Raw genomic sequence first — 21,992 nt, 5'->3', positions numbered from 1 at the left:
AAAGCCAAAGCAGAAATACAAATATTGCTTGCATAATCTGAACGTATAGGGATTTAACTGCAGCTCAACATGTTTTTTCTAGGCTCTATCTGCTATAAGATGGTCAAGCAAGATAAAAAATTCACATCAACTTCTTGAATTGATAGACCTACACGTCGCAGGTTGGCAGCATAAATTTAACAGACCTCATATCGGCTTGCATCATAAATTCTCCAAGATTCAAAACAAACCACAGAAGTCAGCACTCCCTGAGGGGGGGCCGGGGACCTTTTGCCTATACAAAGCCTTGAACAAGTGGCTGTTAGATCTGAAGGGAAAGGAGCAGCGCCCATGAAGATGTGAGCCTTAGTACTTCTTATGTAAGAGTTGAAGCCACTGACTTCTTCCTCAAAAGGAGTTCTGAAAAGTCAGAAGCAACATCAATTGATAAACTGGGTTGAAAGTGGCCTTTTTGCATAAGACTGGATGAAACGAGAATTTTCTTGGGCACAAGTATTTCAAATAAAATGAATCAGTGAAGCTTATATATACACACTTGAAAGACTCATTCTATCTCAAATGCATGCGTAGGATCTGTCTAAATGCTTTCCAGAATTCATAATGTAACCATATAATAGTGATTCACCAGAATAGATAGTTCTGAGAACTGGCAAAATACTATGCTGCAGCCTTGCTCTAGAGAGTGAAAATAGCTCTGCAGGAAGTGAAAATGATTAAAAGTACTGAGGAAAAAAACACATTATGAAGATCAAACCCAATAACCTACATCAGCTCGCGCTGGTTTTCAGAAAGATCTATCCCACCAGTTTTATGGTGACCATGAACACATCGATTTACAAGAGTTAAAAAGAAAATAAAGTTCATTCATTCTAGCTCAACGTTACTGTAATAAAATTTGAAAACTAATTCCCAAATACCTCCAAAACACTGTTTATTCTTGTAAGGATAAACAAGTATGTGCCCTTTAAAAAAAAAAAAAAAGAAGTAAAACTCTTCCATCAAAACCCATTTAAGGCTATTATTTTCACTAACTAACAACAAAACTTGCAGTAAACCTAATTTATCTTATCAGACACTCTAGATCACGGTTGTACACATCTCTCCAAGAGCTTCAAGTGCACAACTGTCAGTCTTTGGTACCACTTTTCACAGGTCAAGTCAGTCATGTCAAAATTAGATTTGCTGCAAGATTGTTTTGAGAGCTCGAAGTATTCCTTTAGCCAGCGCTAGCGGGTGATGACCTGAGACCTGAAAGTACTTTAAGCTAGGGAGGGCATGGAAGACAACCCCTAACACGTCTCCACAACGGGGGGGCCACGAATACATGTTTTGTATTAAGTCTGTATTTTTTGCACATACACATACTCCCTTTTAGCAAAAACACTACTGCACTTCAAATAATACAAAAAATCTTGCAAACTATATTAACTTAGATCGCTGACAAGTCCGTGACATTTCACAAACTCTGCCATGTAAAAGGGATGCAACGTGTGCGGATGGAGTTGCCGTAATATTGCTGGGCTCCAGGAACCTGACCTGTCCGATCTGGCTACTTGTACTTTCATACAATTGCCAGTAGCTACCTCCGAGCGAGAATCCAGCTAGAACAGGTAGACCTACTGTGGGGAGATGATCAATACGAAGCAAATTGAACAGTTTGAAGCAACCCACAAAGTCACCTCTGAAAGCACTTGATTCAGAAGCGAGCAGAAGCACCAAATTTGAGATAAAAGAGCGAAGATCAGTAACTGAAGTACAGATAGTACACGTTCTAAATATAGATCCTATCCTGCACACAGATGTAACCTCATTGACACGAATAATCCCACTGCAGTCGCTGGCACTCTTTGCAGGACCAAAGATACACAAACACTCGGGTCTCTGCAAGATCTCTGTTACGATTTTTACATGAACTGTAGCCTTCTGCAATTCGGAAAGATAAAGCCCTCCAGCTCTCAGCCAAGCGCATGCTTCTTCTCCATAAACGCTTCATCAACAGGATTGGCAGCAGAATGCCTTAGAAGATCTCTCTTGAAGGAAACACCTGAAAAACTGCTGTCAACAGATGTCATCCAGCATTTGAGATCTGCAGGCCTCGATGCCTATACATACTCATTGAATTACTTTAGGGAGAAGATAATTTGGGGGAGGGTTTTTGTTTCAGTTTTAGGGCTTTAACCTAGACTTGTTTTAAACAGCTGAAAAAAAGGAAAAACAATGCTAGCAAGAACAGTTTTGGAAGAAAAAAATGATGACAGAGCTTGAATTTCTGTAAGAGCAGAGCTCTGTACGATCATTCTTCACCACCAACCTCATCTCACGTGCTCATTTACACAAATGGTGACACAAATAAAACATAAACTCAAGTTTATTCCATTGCTAAGTTGCCCTTTGTTGGCTGAACCATTGCTACATATTCACAGTTGAGATAAATGAATCTGTTTATCAAATTAGAAGAATGCTATTTTGGGGGGCTATAGTTTGATATAAAACATACACATTGTTTTTGTTATTTTTTTTTCTATGCAGTTTTCCTACTACTTGTCAGTAGTGCCCTGGCCACACTGAAGTAATTCTTTATTTCTATGACATAAAATTTCCTAAAAAATTATTGACATTTCATCCTTTACCCTTTCAACCTTTCATCAGCTAAAATTCACGTTTCATAGTTTGCTTTTTTATTTTGACTTTTACCACTAAGCACTACTGTCAATGATTAAAAGCAGAGGGAAGAGTACGAGGAAAGGAGCAAATTGGGCTGCTGCAGCTGAACGAGCTGTTGAAAACGTAGAGAATTCCCTAATTTCATCAGCGAGATCTCTGATGAAGCAAATTTATTGATATATTCCTTGCCAGCGAGCTAGGCCAAACAGGTACGTCCAGTTTCCTTACACAGGCACAGTAGCTGCGTACCACTGCCTACTGGGATCAGACACAACATCAAAAAGTTACGCTAAACCTTACAAGCCAGTGACTCAACTAAGTATCTCCCTTTTACCATACGCACCTATGCACACACACACACACACAGCTTCCTGGCGGTCCCCGAGCCAGGATCGCCTATTCCTCTCTCTCCTCCACGCCATTAACACGGCGGGGCTGTTGTTATTCCGCTGCGAGCTGGCACCCAGGCAGCTGTCAGCGCACGGCGAGCTGGATGCCCGCAGCAATCAACAACCCCAAAGGCCCAACGCAGGGGCCGGCTGTGCCCGGCCGCCCCCAGCCCCCAGCCCCCTCCCGGGGCACGGCAGCGGCTCCCCGGGCCCCCCCGTGCCGCGGCGGCAGCCGGAGGCCCTTCCCCGCGAACAAAGGAGGCGGCCCCGGGCCCCGGCCCCCGGCCCCGGCCCCGCACCCCCCCGGGCCTCGGGTGGCGGCGGGGAGCGGGGCCCCGCTGTGTGTGGGGGGGGGGGGGGGCCGGGGGGGGCCGTGCCCGCGGCCTGTGCGCGGTACTCACGGGGAAGGCCCGGATCCGCATCTTGGTGTCCTTCCTGCTGCCCGTCCCCTTGCTCAGGTTCGACATCTTCGGGGCCGGAGGGGCGCCGTGAGGCTGAGCCGAGCGGGGTGCGGGGGGGGGCCCGGAGGCCGCTGGCGGCGCCCTGCGGGGCTGCGGCGAGGCCGGGAGGGGCCGGGCCGGGCCGGGCCGGGCCGTGCCGGGGGGCGGCGAGGCGGCGCTGCAGGCCCCGCGCTGCGCTGGCGGCGCTCCCCTCAGCCTCCGCCGCCGCGATGGCGGCCGAGCATCGCGCAGTGCGCAGGGCCGGGAGCCCCCCTCCTTCCTCCTCCTCCTCCTCCTCCTCCTCCTCCTCCCGCTGCTCCCTCCCTCCCTCCCCTCCCTCCCGTCCCCCCGCTCCGCCCGGCAGCAGCGAGGCGCGGATCCGGATCCGGCCGCGGGGGCGGTGGCGGCGGCGGGGCTGGGGGGGGGGAGCCTCGCAGGTCTCGCGAGAGCGGCCGAAGCCTCGCGAGAGCGCCGCCCAGCTGTCACCGCCGCGGCCGAGGGGGCGGGGCGGGGGCCGGGCCCCGGCCCCTCAGCGCCCCCCCCCCGCGTGTGGTGTGCCCGCTGGGGGGCTGCCGGCGCCGCGTCCCCGGCGAGGTTTTGGGGTTGACTCGTGTCGAAAGAGCCCCCAGAATGGGAGTGGGATGGAAATTGGTGCCGAAACGCAGTGACTCCTCCCGTGGCTGCCTCAGCGCTCCCTCTCTGTGCTGCCACAGGCAGCCGCCCGCCGTCCCGCCCGGCCGCTCCTCACACACATTTTTATCTCCAGCCCGAGGCGCTGACTCATCCTTACTCGCCGCTCCGCTGGGCACAGCGGGCTGAAAAAAATCAAATTACTCGCACACCTCGGTTCTCATGGCGAGGAGCTTTATTTTACCCCGTCAGCTCACCCCTACAGCACCCTAGCACGCGTGTTGCTCGCGCTAACTTCATTATTAAAAACATTACTAAATTGCGGTCTGAGACCCCTTTTCGTGCGGATTTGTGACCCAGCGGGGATATCTCCTGTGTAGAAATTCACCCGTAGCTCCTCCCTTCGTGGCTGAGGTCTGTTCTGGGACTGCCCAAGGTGGAGACAACTACCATTTTTTTAGTGCAAAACTTCTACTTCCGTACATAACGCACAAAAGGCAGTTTTGATGAAAATTAAGGCTTTGAGCTTACACAAAGAACTAATTTAGAGGTTCGCTGAGTGCTTATAATGTTAATTCTAGGTGGGTCAGAGACAGAAATGAGACAGATGGGTGGAGAAGGGATGGATTAGCATAGGAAGAGGTAGCCACCCGCCTGTAAGCAGGTCATCTCAGCTATCTGGCGTACAGATCTTCCATATCTGCTGTTATTCCTGCGCTGAAGTAACGGTTCGTGTGGCGGGGAATGGTCCCCTTCTTGAAAGTTCGGGTCTGGGCATCGCTACAGCCCTCCACTCGTTTTCTGCTAATCACAACCACAGGCAGCTACGAGGTGTGAAGGCCCCCCAGACAACTTGCAGGGTATGGAGAAAAAGTCGGCGTTATCCAAAGCAGTCATTTACCATTTTAATTTATTTATTTTCCCCTCAACACTCAGCTTTTAGATATCGGCAATATCACCAAATACAGTAAAGGAAGTTCCTCAGGCACTTGCTAATCCATACAGAATGTATTCACCCGAATGAGAAGGATGACCTTTCTCATTGACATGTTTATCTTGAAGGTGGCAACAAATCTTTAATTATTTAAACACTGCTTGTATAATCTGATTTAGTACTTACCTGAGTCATGCGAAGTGCAGCAGAAATTTTAGAAGAAAGTGACGAGTACATTACATGAGAATCAATCTTAGTTTACATCCTCATAATCAGGCCTTTAAAAGCAGAACATGGCCCTTGTTTAACATACTGAAAAATATTCTCTTTGTTTCTTTGGGAATAACGTTTCTTTATTTCATGGTGATTTTTTCCTTGTTAAGGCTTGATCGGGCTCCGCCAAAGCTAGGATGTTTTGGAAGTAAACTTCACTTCTCAGGAATCATCCATACATATTTTCAGGTTTTCCTTGCATACTCCATCACCCTCACAACCACCAGTGATATTTGACTACTGAAACACACAAGGAGAAAGAAAAACATGATTTCTATCACAGGAGGGAACAGAATGACCCAATCCTGCTCTGCAGAGCACCTAAACAAATGCCTGACTGCAAACACAGGGGCAAGCACTTCAGGGTTTGACCTCTCTGTAAGGTCATCCTGCAGAAAAAAATAAAATAAAATAAAATAAAATAAAATAAAATAAAAAATAGTTTTTGCATGTTTGTGTGAGAAATACAGTGAGTTCTTTCTCTTTAAAGTCCTGACTAGGGGGTATGTGCTTTCTTTTTTCGTACGTGCTTGCACACTTTGCATGCGATGGCCGCTTTCAGATTTGCATGAAAATGTGATGCACTAACTGTAACTGTAAGACAGTCCCCTCACTTTCCCATGGTCCTATTTTGGCAGATACAATAAAAAAAAAATCACTCTTTTCATCACAATTTGTACAACATAAGGACAAATTTGTATTTTTTGTAACACTTCAGAGATAAGCACCAGCAAAACCAGCATCCAGTGAATGAACCACAGGGCGGTTATGAAAGGTCGTATTGAGGATTCTGCCAAAAGTTGTCCTGCCAAAACCAGAACCTTACTCCGAATCACTTGAAAGAACAACAAAGCTCAGGACAACCAGATAAACATATACTTACAGTGCCTTGTCCCAGTCCCTCCTCTGCAAATCAAAACAGTATCTCAGTGGCTGAGATATTGGTGTACGTGGGAGCTGTGGGGCTCAGCCGGGCTGGTCCCTGACACGCAGCCAGCGGTGTTTGTTCCTGCAGAGCACAAAGCCTGAGGTGTGCTGAACGAACACAGGCAGCAAAAGGTTATTTGCTTGCTCCTCCACAGAAACTCACTGCTTAGAACATTTGGCCGGGCTGTGCTTAAATGTAATTTATGTTGCATTTGAATGACACCACAAATAGAGTAAATGCTAAAATATGACAGCCTAAACAGCTCAACAGCTCCAAAATCAAAACAGACTAAAATACTTCCAAATATTCTTGCAAGCAGGAAGGAAAAGAGATGCTGAGGCACTACCCCAGCCCTGTTTTATCTATCAGTGACCCGACTCGGACAAAACCTGTGCTGATGTGCCCGTGCTCTCCCCCAGAGCCCTGTGTGCTGCTCCGGACGGCTTGCACGCCGCGTGCGGGGGCCTGGCAGGAGAGATGCTGAGGTTGCTGTAACAAGCACATCATGTAGTGGCACATTTTAAAAACAGGTCTAACCAGACAATGCACATAATAACAAAAATTAATGCTGTCCAACCAGCACTGGCTTCCCTTCTAGTACCTGACCCACTTCAAGGTTGCTGGAATAATACATGGAATAATAATGAAGTCCTTAACAGGCTAACTCAAGTCTCAGTTCAAGTGCAAATTCATGGCTGTGATGTGTGCCTTTGACAGGCATTTTGCACAATATGACTGCAAAATACCTTGGCAGACGGATGGCCTGTAATTCCCCAGCACTGCAGCTCTTCCTATGGCAGCAGTTGCTGCAACTACTGTGCAGACTGGTTTTGTTTTGTGCCCTGCCATGGTCTCTGTCAAACAAGGACTACAGCAGTGCAGTGTAAGTGCACAAATGCCTGTGTGCTCACTGCTGTGCTGCAATCACTCTGAGAAATGACAGGCTCTTGTGTTAGCCCCATTTTCTAGCTGTGAGTCCACTGTCTCACTGGCTTGTGGAGAGTTTGTACAGGCTTTCAGCAGTGTGACATGAGATTTGGTCAAGTGTTTTGTGCTCACATTACAAAAAAATAAAATAATTAAAAAAAAAATCCATGCTGCAGCAGTTGCAACCAACAGCGAAAGCTGCAGTGGTGTGGTAAGCCAAATGGTTCAGGTTCAGAAATTTTTCGTACCGCTGAATTTTATCTGCTCTTAGAGGGGAACAAGCACGTACACAACGCATCAGAAGAGACAGATGATTCAAAACACTCAGGGCAAATTTAAAAAAAAAAAAAAAGCTTCTGTTACAAACCACAGAAAAAAATACTGTGCACAGCCCCGCGTGAAAGTTAAGAAGGCATACCAGTAGCACCATGGTGCACTGATGCATCAAAAGGTTGGGGGCTCCTAATCTTGGTGGGTAAAGCACCTGGAAAGTGGTTGACAGGGTAATTAGACTCCTGAGCAGTCAGGTAAACCCCGAGTCCAAACATGGCCTGTTTTGTTGGACGAGCTAATGCCACTTTCTTCCAAAGCAGGAGCCCCAGATTTACCGAGGTGCTGGCTCGGCAGCACTGCCCCCAGCAGAGCCAGCGGGCAGCGAAGCCGCTCGGTGGCACTTGCCGCCCAGACCGCGGTGCTGGTGGGGAATACCTGCTCCAGGGGCCGACAGGTCTTTGTTCTCCTGGGAGCCTGTTTCTCAGGACCAACTCAGCTTCTCTGGGAGTCACAGAAGTCGCTTTGAGAGGTGAGGGAGAAGCCTGGTTCGGAGTTTTTGCAGTCACGCTGCCAGCAATCACCGTGCCTGTGGCCGTCACTGACTTTCATGCCTCAGCTGCTTTGAGGCTTCCTGTTAGCTAGGTGACAGAGGCTCGCTCGGCTCGCATTCTTAACATGCCCATGCATTTGTGGCCATGTCACATCCAGGCACAAGCTCTAGGTTTCCTGTGTGGAAATTTCCTCCCCTTAAACATGTGCATTGTTTGTAAAGTTACTCCTGCACAGGAGAAGTCTCTACTCGGATGCTGTTTGCATACTTGCCAGGTCCTTCACACCCCCATGGAAAGCCTCGGGGAGCAACGTGACGGATCTGCAGTCTGGGCTCAGGTATGTGCTGGAGAGGCAGCTGGGCCTGCTTAGGATGTGACAGACATCCAGATGTTTGCCATCGCTCCGCAGCAGCTGTCCAGCCAGCCCTACTGCACCGAGAAGGCTGTATAAAAAATTCCACGTGCAAATCCCAGCGCAAGGTCAGGTGGATGCACTCACATCCGTTCTGCCAGCGCTCGCTGACCTTGCTGCCTTTGCCCTGAAAGGCACGAGGAGTGTCCAGATGACTTATTTGGGCATCTGAGCTGTACGAGGAAGAGGGTAATTTCCAGTTTATGGATGGGAATGGACGTCTGTGATTGCCACAAAGCCATTTCTACAATTGCCACGTGACTGCAGCCACAGAAAACACTCATTATTTTTGAGGCTGCTAGTAAACATCCTCTCCCAGACCTGGCTCTGCAGCCTAAGGATGGAGTGGTCACTCCCACAAAGCAGGCCTCTTCCTGTGGCTCCGCAGGTCAGAATCTTGCCACTGTTTCCCAGATCTGCCCTGGACAAAGCCTGCTGCTTGGCACAAGCCCACCTTTGTCAGCTGTTTGAACCAACCTAAATGACCCTGCCTGAAGCCAAGCAGCATGCATTTATTCCCCAGACACACGCACCTTTTTGGCCAAGCTGTGCAGGTGGCAGAACTGGAGGCTGAAGGCGGAAGGCTTTCAACAGCCAAAGGGGCTTGTGATCTGGGTGCTGGGACATGGCCACAAACTCCTTAAGCCCGCTGCCCAGTACAACTGCCTGTTTTTTTTTAGTTCTGCATAAAAAATGTGAGACATTCATGAAAATCACAACCGTTCCTCACAGCTTTACTACATTGTTACCTGGGGGCCAACAAACAATACTCATATCTAGCACCAGGCAAGCACAAAAAAAAAAAAAAGACAGTCTCTTTCAAAAAAGCTCCTAAATGACATAGATAAGGCAGGTTATGGGGAAGGTGTGGCAGGAAGGAAGGTGTGATTTCAGGACTGGGATTGGGGTTGTTGCACATTAGGTCTGAAAGGAGCCCTAAAGCACATGAGGAAAAAATCACGTATTAGATATCTTGAACCTGCACAGCTCTCTTGTGAAGTGAGTCCAGCGGGTTTGATAAGTCAGGCCTGCGTGATCTGAGCCTGGCTGTCTGAACAGCTGTGCCATGGATGCAATGTAAGGATAAGCTTTTGATGCCAGTAAGTTATTGGTTTTACCTTCAGGAAATATCTAAATAAATACTGTCCTGGTGAGAGGACACACTATGCTAATGCCTGGCAGCAGACCCACTCACAGGTAATAGCTACAGTTTCTCAAGATGTTAGAAGATAAAGCACAGAAAAAAAAACAACACAAGATCATAACGGGTGAAGAGCTGCACACGACTAGAATGCAAATCTGTGCCTATGCAAGACCTTGGTACCAGGATGGGCGTATCAGATGTATAGCAAAATGTTCCTAGTATATGTAGTGCATATTAACTGAGGCTCATTGTTACTAATGGACCTTATCCAAGCCTGCTGTGCTGATAAAAGAAAATATTTGAACAACAGTAACAGGTTTTGCAGGTGATACCCAGGTTGGCAATCACATTTCACAGTGCTTCTTTCTGACCCAAATTCTTTCTAGGGATTGAAATGTGCTGTGGCCAGATCTCAAAGCATATTTGGCTCCAGCTGCCTGGCTGGGGGATGTTTTATTCATGTCGTTATTAAAATCACTACTTCAATTTAAAATGCTGTTAGAGAGCCTGCAGATTCAGCCTATATAGCATAAGCCAAGAAATATTCTTCAAATGAGCTACGCAAGTTGTGCCTTGCACTCCCCAAAATCATTTTTATTGCGCACATCGTTGATACTCCTTAATTTGACAAACAGCAACTTTGATACCATGGTAAAGAAAATATGAATCTGTAAAATGCTTCTGGTTTAGTATGGACAGGGGATACTAGTAGTGAATTTAATACAATTTTAGAAAGTAAGAATGATTTCTTTATTATAATTACCTCCTTTGCAGTTCAATATGATCCTGCCATGCCTAGCTGGGAGTGGAGGAATAAAAAATCCTGCAAATTGCTTACCTTTAATCTTCTCCTATTTTTCTGATTCTTCTAATTGAGGAGTTACAACAACTACAGGAAGGTGCGTGCTCTCTTCAGAGACCTTTGTCAACCAGTAATACAGATTCATTACTTTCTGTTGGTTTTAGGACTTTAATATATGTATATAAAGCAAAAGATGTGAAACAATCATAATAAATTGCCATTTTCGAAATGACACAATTTCCCTTTTTAATCAACGTTACGTAATATTTCCATCAATTTCACTTCAGAGGTTATCATAAGGGGTATTTCTGACATCTGCAATATGCAGGACAGTTGTGCACACTTACACATATTAGGAATCATTCCCATTCATTTGTCTGTGATAAAATGTGTTTGTCACTAAGGCTCCAGCCTGTGCTCCCGAAGTCACTGAGCACGTATCTCCGCAGGAGTCAGGAGGTGCAGGCACAGGGACAGTCCCTGCTGGGAGCAGTACCCAGATGGCACCGTGGATGCCAGAAGCGGGGCTTTCCCCATACGCTTGCCCGGGTTTGCATTGACCTTCACTAAAGACATCCAAGAATTCTCCTCCTCAAAGATTCCTCCCCCCCCACCTCTTTTTTAAAAAAAAAAAAAATCAAGTAGGCATCTTAGCAGAAGAGGAATTTAACAAATGCATGCATAAATGAAAAACACATGGGATGAATGTTAACTGCAAACTTTGCCTCTAGTACCAGATTGTTCAGGAAAAGAACGGCAAGAAAATTCTAAGATGTTCCCAAGGCTCTTCAGAAACAATAGCAGCAATGCACCTTCTATTGTAGCAATTTTGCAGTTGAAATGCTATCACAGTTTAGCAACTCCTAGACATCAGACAACAGCTCAGCAAACCCTGCTTGGTTTGCAAATTTCTTAAAACCAGGAGTGCCAAAGATTTTTTTTTTTTTTTTCCCCTGCCAAATTAGGCTATGTCAGCCAAATGGAAAGGTGTAAATCCTTTCCTCTTGTGCACTCAGTTCCTGTAGCAGTCCTCAGGACCTGACAGAGATTGAAATTGCCTGCTATTAGCAACGAGAAAAAGTATGAGGCAGAATGCCAACTTCTAAATTAAACAAACGAAAATCCTTTTCTAGTTAGCTTTAAAGACAAGTATATTTCTTTAACACCTAGTGCTCAATACACAGTCAAGTTTAAGTGAGTGGCTGGAAAAGTACCAAAGACATATATACTTACATGACTAAAAGAAAGACTGCATTTTTGAACGCATCCCAAGGATCTACGAAGACATCTCTCTCTCCATCTCTGGGCCAGCTGGAATACTAGGAGCTGAGAAGATTTGTGATCAGAGTGGAAAGTCCTAAAGATCATTTCACAAGCCCCATCAATCAGCCTAATGGCACCGTTGCCTTTCAAGACACATATCTAAAGAATTTTGTAATTAGTTAAAAGGCTGGTTCACTTTATCATAGATTTTCACTGAGGGAGAGTGGCTTTTTTTTTTTTTTAATTGTTATTTTGTATTATTTTTGGATTTGCTTTCACATTTCAGAACTCCTCTGACTTCAGGGAATTATTCCAGTGAACAACCAGAAATCCAAAAAAGCCCTTACTCAAATGCATCCATTACTTCTAATAACACATTCCAAACACTTCCTCACTGTGGCTAAGAAAATGACACATAAATAAGCTCATTTCCAAAAGAGGGAGAAAAGATTAAAAAATACTTGTCTGTTGAAGTTTTGCATAACATATAGGTGGTGCACTATACACAGGGACTGCGGTGTTACCCTGTGTGCTCAGGTCCCAGTAAATACAATACTGGGCTTATTAAAGAGTGACATATGGTGTTTACTGACAAGAAAGCACATACATGCCTATGAGAAGTATTATGATATTCTGGAGCTGCTTTATAGTATTTGTAGGAAAGCACCTAGAAAGAAAGAAGAGTCAAAGTCCAGCTCTTCAGGTCTTCTGTCAAACTCCTAAAACCTTCCTAGAAAGCCAGTATGCTCTGAAGAGGGATAAAGAGCTGAAATTAAATGTGATAGTGAAACAGATGCAATTCTTTCCATAGGGAACATTAAGTCTTCCAGGCTTCTAGGAGCCTCCTACTAAACCTTATGGGGTGGTACATAAGCCTACACGAGAAAATGATGTGTTTCTAAGTTTGGAAGGCCATGCTGATTCACTGATTCACTCCCTAAATCTTCATATTTGGGTGGCTTTATTGCTTCAGCATTCAGGCCTGTTCTAGCTGTAACACGGGATGCCTCCGACTTCCCCTCCCCTGGCATGATGTTTATGCACTGCTGTCCCATTCCAAAAGGCTGCATAAACCTTGCAGTGTATTTGCTCTTGTAGGTTCCTGTTTCCTATTACAAAGCTGGGGGTGAAGGGGAACTTGCTTCCTTTCCTTTGGTAGGAGGGATGCTGAAAAGCCAAATATTCCTATAGGGCTCTACATGCAGAGGACATGGGTTAACAATGGGGAAAAAAATGAAGCACAAACACCATCCTATGAACCCATGCCCACAGCTTGTTCAGAAAATGTCTCAGATGTTCTTCAAAACTCTGAACAGCAGCTTGCTAAGAATATACCGATGTAGCTCTAGGATATATACAGCAAATATTGGTGGTAAGATTCTACTAAGACAGAAGCTCCTGGTCCCGTCTTAGAAAGGTTGATGGAAGCAGTAAAGAAATGTTATTTACCACCAAGACACCCAAGATTTTCTAGTTGTATCTCAGTACAGCCTAAACCATTAAAACTCTCTCTTCTCATCTTCTATTTTTCCTTTCTTTCCTAGATATTTGTCACCAAAAAAAGAAAATCTAAGTCAACCCTCCCTGCACAGAAATCTATACCATACTAACCAATCCTTTATGTACCTCTGCCAAGCTCTTTACACGTGTGTCGGCATTAGCTTATGAAATTATTTTTAGGATTTTCCCTTCAGATCAAAACTATTTGCACCAACTTCTGTGCACCAACTTCCTCCTGCGCGCAGCTGCTTCAGACATCGAGGTCTTTGAAACCGTCACGGTGCTGAACAGAAACCCAAGCAAGGCAGAGTGCTGTCACTGTTGTACACTTGCTACTTGCACCAGAGGCCTTTCTTAAAAAATAAACATATATAAAAAAATATATATGTAAATAAACATACATATATATATTCATATATATATACACACAGAGACATACATACATATATATTTATTCATTCTCAATAGCTTTAGTTTGCTTAACAACAATACATATTTTAAGACCCACCTCATCATTTATAATAACATACATTACCAACATGTGTTTGTGGAGGCCTTTTAAACTGGAAACTTAAACATTTAATTAAACTTAATGTGCTTTTCAGGCCTACTGGCACACGGCATCCGCAGGAGCCCAGCTGCTGCACGTGGTGAGCGGGGGCCAGGCTAGCTGGCAGAGCCCACAGTCAGCAGCCTCAGCCCAGGTCTCATTTACACAGCCATAAGGAAAAAAAAAAAAAAAAAAAAAAAAAAACGATTACTGGTTTAACTTGGCATGAATTTAACCATTAAAGCAGGATTTTCCTCGCAGTGTTTTCTCCGTGGTATTACTTGATAGGTGAAATGTGGAGGATTTTGCTCTGCGTTTTACTAAGGACTTGTGGCAATGGCAGAAATTGTCATTCTGGGATTTCTCAGGGCCACAGGAATGACTTGGCCTAAAGGATCGTGCGTCCAAACACAGAGCTTACCCAATAAAATCTATTATTTTTCTGGTGCTCAACAGTGCTAGCTCTATGAATCAAGAGCTCTGTTGGGTAATCCAGCATCTTAATTATAATTTGGTGACAAGTATGGATTTGAAAGATTCTTCAGGGTTACTTTGACCACAAAGTTCTCATGTGGTGGATAGATGTTCAAACAGTCCTACCTCATTTTCCCCTTGTTACAGCATTGTGCAAGGAAGGGTTTGCAATGCACAAGAAGACGTTGTGGTCATAAGAACAATCCTGAATGAGGGACGGCTTGTTCAGATAGTTACGTGACAAACAGCTCTTGTCAGAGCAGCACAAAGTCAGGGCACCCTGCACCATGGCAGCAGCCTGCTGCTCGTGTCCCGACGCTGCTTTGGCATCAGAATATTACATTGCTGTTCCCTCCCCCTACCCTCAAAGCACAGGAATCAAGCCATAGAGCTGTGGATGTGAGGCTATGTTAAAAAAGCAGCCTCAAACCTAACTAACAATTCTCTTGCCTTCGATGTGGAAGCAGGCAATGGTACCTTCTCTTCATAACTGTACCTAAAAGTGAGGTGAGAGAAGATGTAGTGCCTATAGCACTAGAAGTCCCTACAAGTTGCATGCCTAGAACTACATTACAGCTTCTGGTACCTGGATGCTGCCACAGGACAAAACAGGGAATGAGACTGTTGGCTTACAGGCAGCAAAAGGAAATCTGCTAAGCAAAGAAAGCCAATGCAACCTGGGGACTGTCGTCTTAATGGCTAATCCTTTGAAAGAGTCGTTGTTAGGCTGAGGTTGACTTTAGTTGTGGTATTCCTTCCTGCGTGATGCTTTCTGCTGTAGTTAAGATTATAATAACTAGACTATACATGTCACTGGACAGCAAGATTACTATTGTTTTTCACGTGTTACACCATCAGACAAACTGTTGGGACAGAGCAGCTGGACAAGTTGGAGCTAGCCTCCTCTCAATTAGCTGCTTAATGATTCTGTTTCTCAGTAATAAACTCACATCTCTCCAGCTTTACATCTGTACTAGTTTATTTCAGCTAACAAAACAGGGTCCAGAGTACAGATCTGTTGACCAGGAGCTCTGGAGCTATATGCTGAATCATCTCCCCTGCAACCACATTGCACGTTGTACTGCTTTTCTGTTTTCCCTTCGGAAAATATGGACAACAGCATCCACCTGCATTACAAGTATCCCTTCTACAAGGCTTTGAAAGAGGTGGCACAGCTCTGTCTACTAACCGATGATTATTTTGTACAGAGCATAGGCCCATCAGGCAGAAATAAATTAACATTTTAAAGCTAATTAGCAATCTAGTTTTAATCTATTTCTCACAGATGCTGGTGCTGGTAAATCACTGGTAAAAGACTGAGAATAGCCCTGTTCCTTAGAGCTCCTCACCAGCCTGGCCACGTTTTGTAGCCACTTGCACATAACGCACGCTGTGTGGCACAGATTTTCCTAGTCAAGGTTCATTTGGAGCTGGTTTGTTTGCATTGCTGTGCTCCATAAATACCAGGCGTCCCCTTTCCCAGCAGGCTATTCTGTCAGAGTAGGGAAAAGAAGGGAAAAAAAGAAAGGGGTAAACTCACCAAACAGCAACAAAGGAGCAGGCAAAGCCACAGCACTCTCCTTGAGGGGCTTCAGGCACTGCAGTGCGTGCTGCAGAGAGGAGAAATTACTCAGACAGACAGATCCTGCATGTGCTGAAACAGTTACATGCACACAAATTGCAGTGTGTTTGCTGTCCACACAAACAAATTACAGTGCATTTGCTGTCATCTCTGTATTATTGCATGTAGCCAAAGTCAGCACTGCTCCTCTGAGCTGTAATTTGTAGTACAGTACAGCTCCTCTTTTACACATGCATGGCTGCCTCATCCCACTGCACTACTTCCACAGCCGTCTCACCCCAGCTCTTGTTCCCCCCTCCATGAAAGACCATGACTGGGATTTCCCTTGCTCTCAGCAGTAAATGTAGCAGTCCTGGTCAGGAGTGAGAAGCAAAACTGGATGGCACACCACAGTATGGGGGCAGCTGCACTTGCAAATTATTTTTTTAAAGGCCGAAGACCTTCCCAGATTTGGGCAGATTTCCACTACATCCATCATGAGGACAATGCCAGTTTCCAAGCATACAACAAATCTGCAGTGAAACATGGGAGATGCACACTAACTGGTTGGTTCTGATCCTGGAGCTAAGCACAGGCTATTTACTCACTTCTTGGACAGCTCTCAGTGTCTTTGGCAAGTTTTTTGTTGCTAAAACTAAGCTGCTTCATCCGGCTGGGGCAGGACTAGTTCAAGTGTACTACAGAGTGGTGCAGATACAAGTCCGTACTCTAAACAAAATAGCCTTTCAACAAAATCATTCATCTTAAAATAAGAGAGACATTATTCCCCAGCCTCATTCAAAGAGCGACTATATAGAACTGTTTTTGCTGAAATCAATATGGTCCAAGTCAGGTTGCAAAACATTAGGTTTGGCAAATCTAATTATCAAAGGAAAAAGCAGTTGTAAAGAGTATTGCTGGAAATCTCAAACATATATATAGCTCCACGTTTAGTATTAAAAATCTCAAAGTCCCAGTTGTATGTCTACATCCAAAACAGTGCAAAACCAAGCACAAATCCAAAATCAGAGCAAAGACTGCTATTGTTCCTGAATTAACTCATAAGTGCCATTGGGTAGACACAGCACATCCTACACAGAACAAAACGGGACAGTGCATTTTCAGTAGGTAGTCTGGACTATTAAGATTACTCTTTTTTTTAAAAAAAAAAACAAAACATTGCTAGTTTGCAAAAGGTACCTTCTCTTACTGAGGATCGGTGTAATCAGCCACAACAGAAATCAGGCCAACAATTTAAACTTTGTGGTGAATCTTTTCCAACCTCTAGTTATGGTTATTTTGGCTATATTTATTCTGATTTGTTCCTGTAAGGCAGGACCTTCCTGCATTATGATGCCAATTCGCTGTATCGAGATAGACAAGGAAAACTGACAACACAGCTTCGGGATGCACACAAGAAGGATGGTTTCTCTTGTTTCTTGGTGGAGTAGAGTTCAGTGCTTCTCTGCTCTGCACATCATTTCAACCGACTCTGCCTTTCAAGTTTGCCCATGGCTGACTGGCTGCAGGGGGCATTTCCAGGGCGAAAGGAAAATCATGGAGCTGTTGGGATAATCCTCCACTGGGATCCGCCGGTGTGACGGCCACTCCCCATCGCGGAGCACAGCTGTGCTCATCCCTACCCAGCCCTCCGAGGACAGCTGGCTGGCGAGTCAGGTGCTGGTTAGATCATCACCAACACCTCCAGTTTCGAAAGGGAGAGATCAAAAAGGAGATTGCAGTTGTAGGCGGAGACAGAAAGCATGAGGCTAAGTTACGGTGCCTCTTTCCACTTGCTATCAGCCAGTCTGTGTCTGGGTTTCTTATCCTACCAACTCACCCTACCGCAGACAGGCGGGTCACTTTAAGTCTCCAAGCAAGTCCTTACCCCTCATACAGTCCATTACAACACATAAAGGTGCTCTAAGGACTAACCAGCACCTATCACCTTCTCGTCCCTTTGCAGGAGGAACGAAAATCTTCATCCCACCGTGCTTTTCAAGACACCCCAGCACGCACCGGACAAGGCAAGAAGCACCTTATTCTTTCAGTCTTCCTTTTCCTGTAGCATTTCCTTCCACTTCACTAGAAGCTAAAATTCTTCCTTAGAATTTACTTTCTTTTACCTTGTTAGCCATCCCTGCTTGAACATTTAAAATCTCCTGGTTAATCACCCTTCTACTTAATAAACCTACAGAGCTGCCTTAGAGCCCTCTTACCCACCTCTCTCTGCCCTTGGGACGTCTCTCCTATTGTCACAGATTTCCACCTGGATTTTTCAGGAGCTTTTACCACTCCCCATTTACCTCTCCCTAGTTACTTGCAAACTTGCCTTGCTTATGTAAGGGAAACATTTGCATACATCCCCATTTTCCCAAAGTGCATCACTGTCAAAGCTCAGGTACTGTTTTTCTTGGGGATCCTGGGAGCTGTAGTCCTCTGAAAACCAAGCCTGTCCTGGGCTTGTGCTCCCCCCCCCCAAGTCTGTAAAGGTTTGTGGCTCCGTAAAAAGAGACAGCAATCTGCACCTTTTCACAGAATTGAGGTATTTTCCAAGTATTTTTCAGCCACAGACATGGCACAAGAAGCACTTACAGTTTAGGTCCAAACCCAGAAAATCTAAGCAAACACATTTGTTATTAATAGTATGAGAAACCTAGGTGCGTTATACAATAATTCCTATTACAAATATTACCAGGAGGAGTACAGACAGGAATGAAGTTGGAAGTTACATCTAAAGTACCAAGAAAGCATCTGTGGAAGGTGGCTCAGAGGGAAAGGATAGCCAAGGAGAAAGCTCACTAGATGAACGAGGTTTTCGATTCAAACAAGGCCAGATATGATGGAGGCTGAGAGAGAGCTCAGACAAGAGGAAAGGAAAACCATCAGTTTATTGAGTAAGATTTGCAGATTAACAGTTATAGGTGCAACTAAGACCAATGCCATAGGAAACCTGAGCCCGCCTCTTCAGAACAAAACCCACAGGCATCTAACATGCCACGATGGAGGACAAATGGCTTATCATTTCCAAAAGGAAAGCAGCAGTTTCTGACAATATTAAATTCAAATAGAACTAGTGCCAGCGTTTACCTGATATTGTTTATTTAACACTGCTGGGGACATGTTGCAGAATTGCTCTGAGTTCTTGAACTGTGCCCCTGGAGGTTCTTCTTAATTACATGGCAGATTACAGGTGACATGAACAGTACCCAAATGCCTTCTTTTTTAAGCCCCAGGAAGGACAGCTGATGGGAGGGAAGAGAAGTTTACCATAGGTTCCACAGACACAACCTTGCTCAACAGCACAGCCTGTGCCAGCCAGTATTGAACTATTTCTTCACTTGACCCGAGCACCTTTAAGTTTGTGGCTACTTTGCCAGAAGAGCAAGACCCCAGAAAGCAATCGACCAGCTTCATATGCTAATATGTTCAAACTGCGTGGCTTTGAGTACAATACAGATGTAATGCCACAGCACCAAAGATTGATGAGCCTTGGCTTTTACCCATTTTTTTGCATTATTCTCTACTGCATTCTTCTAGTCTCCTGGATAACTGCGCTGCCCATGAGCTACAGCAGAAATGAGCCGGGCCCATGCAGTGAAGACAAATGATTCTTTGTAGCTTGTTGCAGTGATGTTAAAGCTGGAACAAATTTCATTAACTAGCAATCAGAGGCCAAAATACCAGTAATGAGCTATTTTCTATCTAGAAAACAAAGATATTGGATACCCACTGCTGAATGTAAGTAGTGATAAAAGAGACAAGCTAAAGAAAATGCCCAGAGGAACATGGACAAAGACTTTCTATTTAAAGTTTCATGCAGCAAATGTAAACACAGGGTCCATTTCTCCTTTGCATTACACATATTTTCACTGATGCAGCCCTGATTTCCCCAGGCTCAGAAAAGAATAATGCCCAGGAAGGGAAATGCCAGGGGAGTGCAGAGCAATTCACACACAGGAAGAGATTAACTACACGGGCAGCATACATGGAAAGAAGAGGGAAAGGGAACGATGCCAAAGGCTATCCAGCTCTGTGAACAAATCATTCATTTCTTAAATCCCCTCCCCTCCACTGTGGTAAAGGGCACTTGTGAATAGATTTTGGACCCAAGCCAGTAACTTTTCCTAACAGTTTTGCAAAGATGATTTGAATACTATTGACACAGTCTTCTATCTCCAGCTCAGCTTAACTGTTAACCAGAGGAGCTGGGTTTTTGAAAGCCTTCTTGAGAGCAAAGCCTGCAGTAGTGTGATTTCTCTGCAATTGAGCTAGTCCACATTGATAACATTTAAATTTTGGCCAGACTCTTTAATAAGAATTCAGATATAATATTGGGGTTTTTAAATACATATTTCAAAAACTGGAGCCATCCAAAGTATACTTTCAGCATACTTTCTTCCGTGTTTATTTTTATTCATATTTTTTTCATATTTTTATTCATAATCTAAACTCTACTTCAGCTGTCTTCATGCTTTAGTAGCATGAAGTACTAGAAGCCTACCAACACATAAAATTTCCCTTTTGATTTCCTTTGGTCAAGGGACAGATCCTTTTTCTCTTCAAGTTACCGATAAGTCACTGCAGGCTAATTCAAGCCAAGCATGAGCACGTGATATCTGAACAACGGATGTGAGGCTATGTTTAAAGCAAGCGTACTAATAAGGACCGTGTACTGGGGGGTCTTCAGTAGGAGAGACTGCTGGCAACCAGTTGGAGAAAGTATTCTGTTACGGCAGTGGTATTTTGGGCTTCAGACTGAAATGTTTAGAATGTGATCTGCTCAGACAGCTACGGGAGCAGTCCCTACACCACGGCAACTAGCATATGGCTCTTCACTGTTGCTAATAATTGCACAACAGAAAGAAAAAGTAGCAAAAAGGAGGATGCCCTTGCACGCATAGACTAAGAAAATCTGTGACTACATTCTCCAAGGCCATAACCAGAAGTTATAAATAGCTTTATTGCTGACTTTCACTTCTCATCTAATTGAAGAAAAAAAAAGTGTATCCAGGTCTTGCAGATAGCTCATTTATTTTGCTGAACTACCTGATCTCAAGGATGTTGTTTATTACTAGCTGGGTACAAGCACAACAAAAGGCCAGGGAAAATTGGCTCTAGGTATAATTGTTTTTGTCAGGTACAGATGAGTATCTTTTTTGGTAAGGCCACAGCACCACCCTTCTGAATTAATGGACCTTTCAACATAAAGTCAGAGGAAACTTAAGTCACAAGTGCTCAAAAATTGCAAGGAAGGCTTTAGCACTTCACAGGGCTTGCAGAACAGTACTTAGGCTGCTGTTTAGCTTCTAGGCTCATGATATTTAGTAATAATAAGGGGCAGATACACTCGATCAGTCCTTTACCTAGTCTCCAGCCCAACATCAGCACTGGGCACTGAGCTGCTTGTGGGAAGATGGAAAAGCTCTGCACAGATGAAGACCACTGAGGACTTTCCAAACATACTTCAAATGATGGCATGGTGTGCCCTCACAAAAAGGGTTATAGTCTCATAGGAGAGAAACCAGGAAAATAACAGTGCCCAGTTTTGCCTGAACTTATTCCCACCCACCCTAATTGTTCTGGGAAGCAAGAAATCCTCGGAAACTAAATAAGTCTTGCTCCAACCTCTCTTTTACGTACCCTTTACTGGCCATAGCAGGTGGCATTTTGCTCCAGTGCTAGACCACTGCAATGGGTCAGCATGTGTCGGTACACACTGAGCGACCTGAATACACTGCACCAGGAGAGATTACGTTCCTGGACCATGCAAACAGATTGAGAGAGGGAGTACTGTTTTCATTTGACACAGAGTGGGCTGAGACACAGAAACACGTAGGGTGCTCTGTCTCTGATTAGACTGGTAGTTACACACAGAAATAGCTGCTGCTCTCCAAAATTTTGGAATTGTAGTACTGCTTACATTGTGCCAAAAGAATAACAACAACAACAAAAAAATCACACCAGAAGGATATTAAAAGACTTCTATCTCACTACTTTCTGCTTTCTTACTTGGAAGTCTTCTGTTGTCCTACTAGAGATGGCAAAAGTGACTGAGACGCATTGTGGTCCATGGACTGCAAAGGGCCACCAGTGACCTGCTTGCAAACAATCCTGACTTGAATATTCTTTATCCAATTTTCTCTCACCATGCCAAAAAGACCTGAAAAAATAGCAGAATCAATTCACTAGCCAACAGAATTGCTAAAGCAATGACCACAAATTCAATTCCAATATGAATTGTACAATATAGAGTTAGTATACAGGCATGAATCTG

At 44.6% G+C, this 21,992-nt stretch overlaps 1 protein-coding gene across 1 annotated transcript in view; it reads right to left on the bottom strand.

Annotated features, from left to right (window-relative positions):
* Positions 1–3,773, bottom strand: part of CUL3 (cullin 3) — a 53,513-nt gene extending 49,740 nt beyond the window's left edge. Inside the window, exon 1 of the mRNA XM_084528686.1 lies at positions 3,455–3,773. Coding sequence (XP_084384812.1) covers positions 3,455–3,520 — 66 coding nt within the window. The 5' untranslated portion in view covers positions 3,521–3,773. The remainder of the gene's footprint in view (positions 1–3,454) is intronic.
* Between the last annotated feature and the right edge of the window lie 18,219 nt (positions 3,774–21,992).

Source organism: Aythya ferina, assembly GCF_964211825.1.
Source record: "Aythya ferina genome assembly, chromosome: 9".
In the NCBI taxonomy this organism is placed as follows: domain Eukaryota; kingdom Metazoa; phylum Chordata; class Aves; order Anseriformes; family Anatidae; genus Aythya; species Aythya ferina.
Note: the sequence above shows the minus strand (reverse complement) of the source record. Positions and strands in the feature narration are given on the sequence as shown.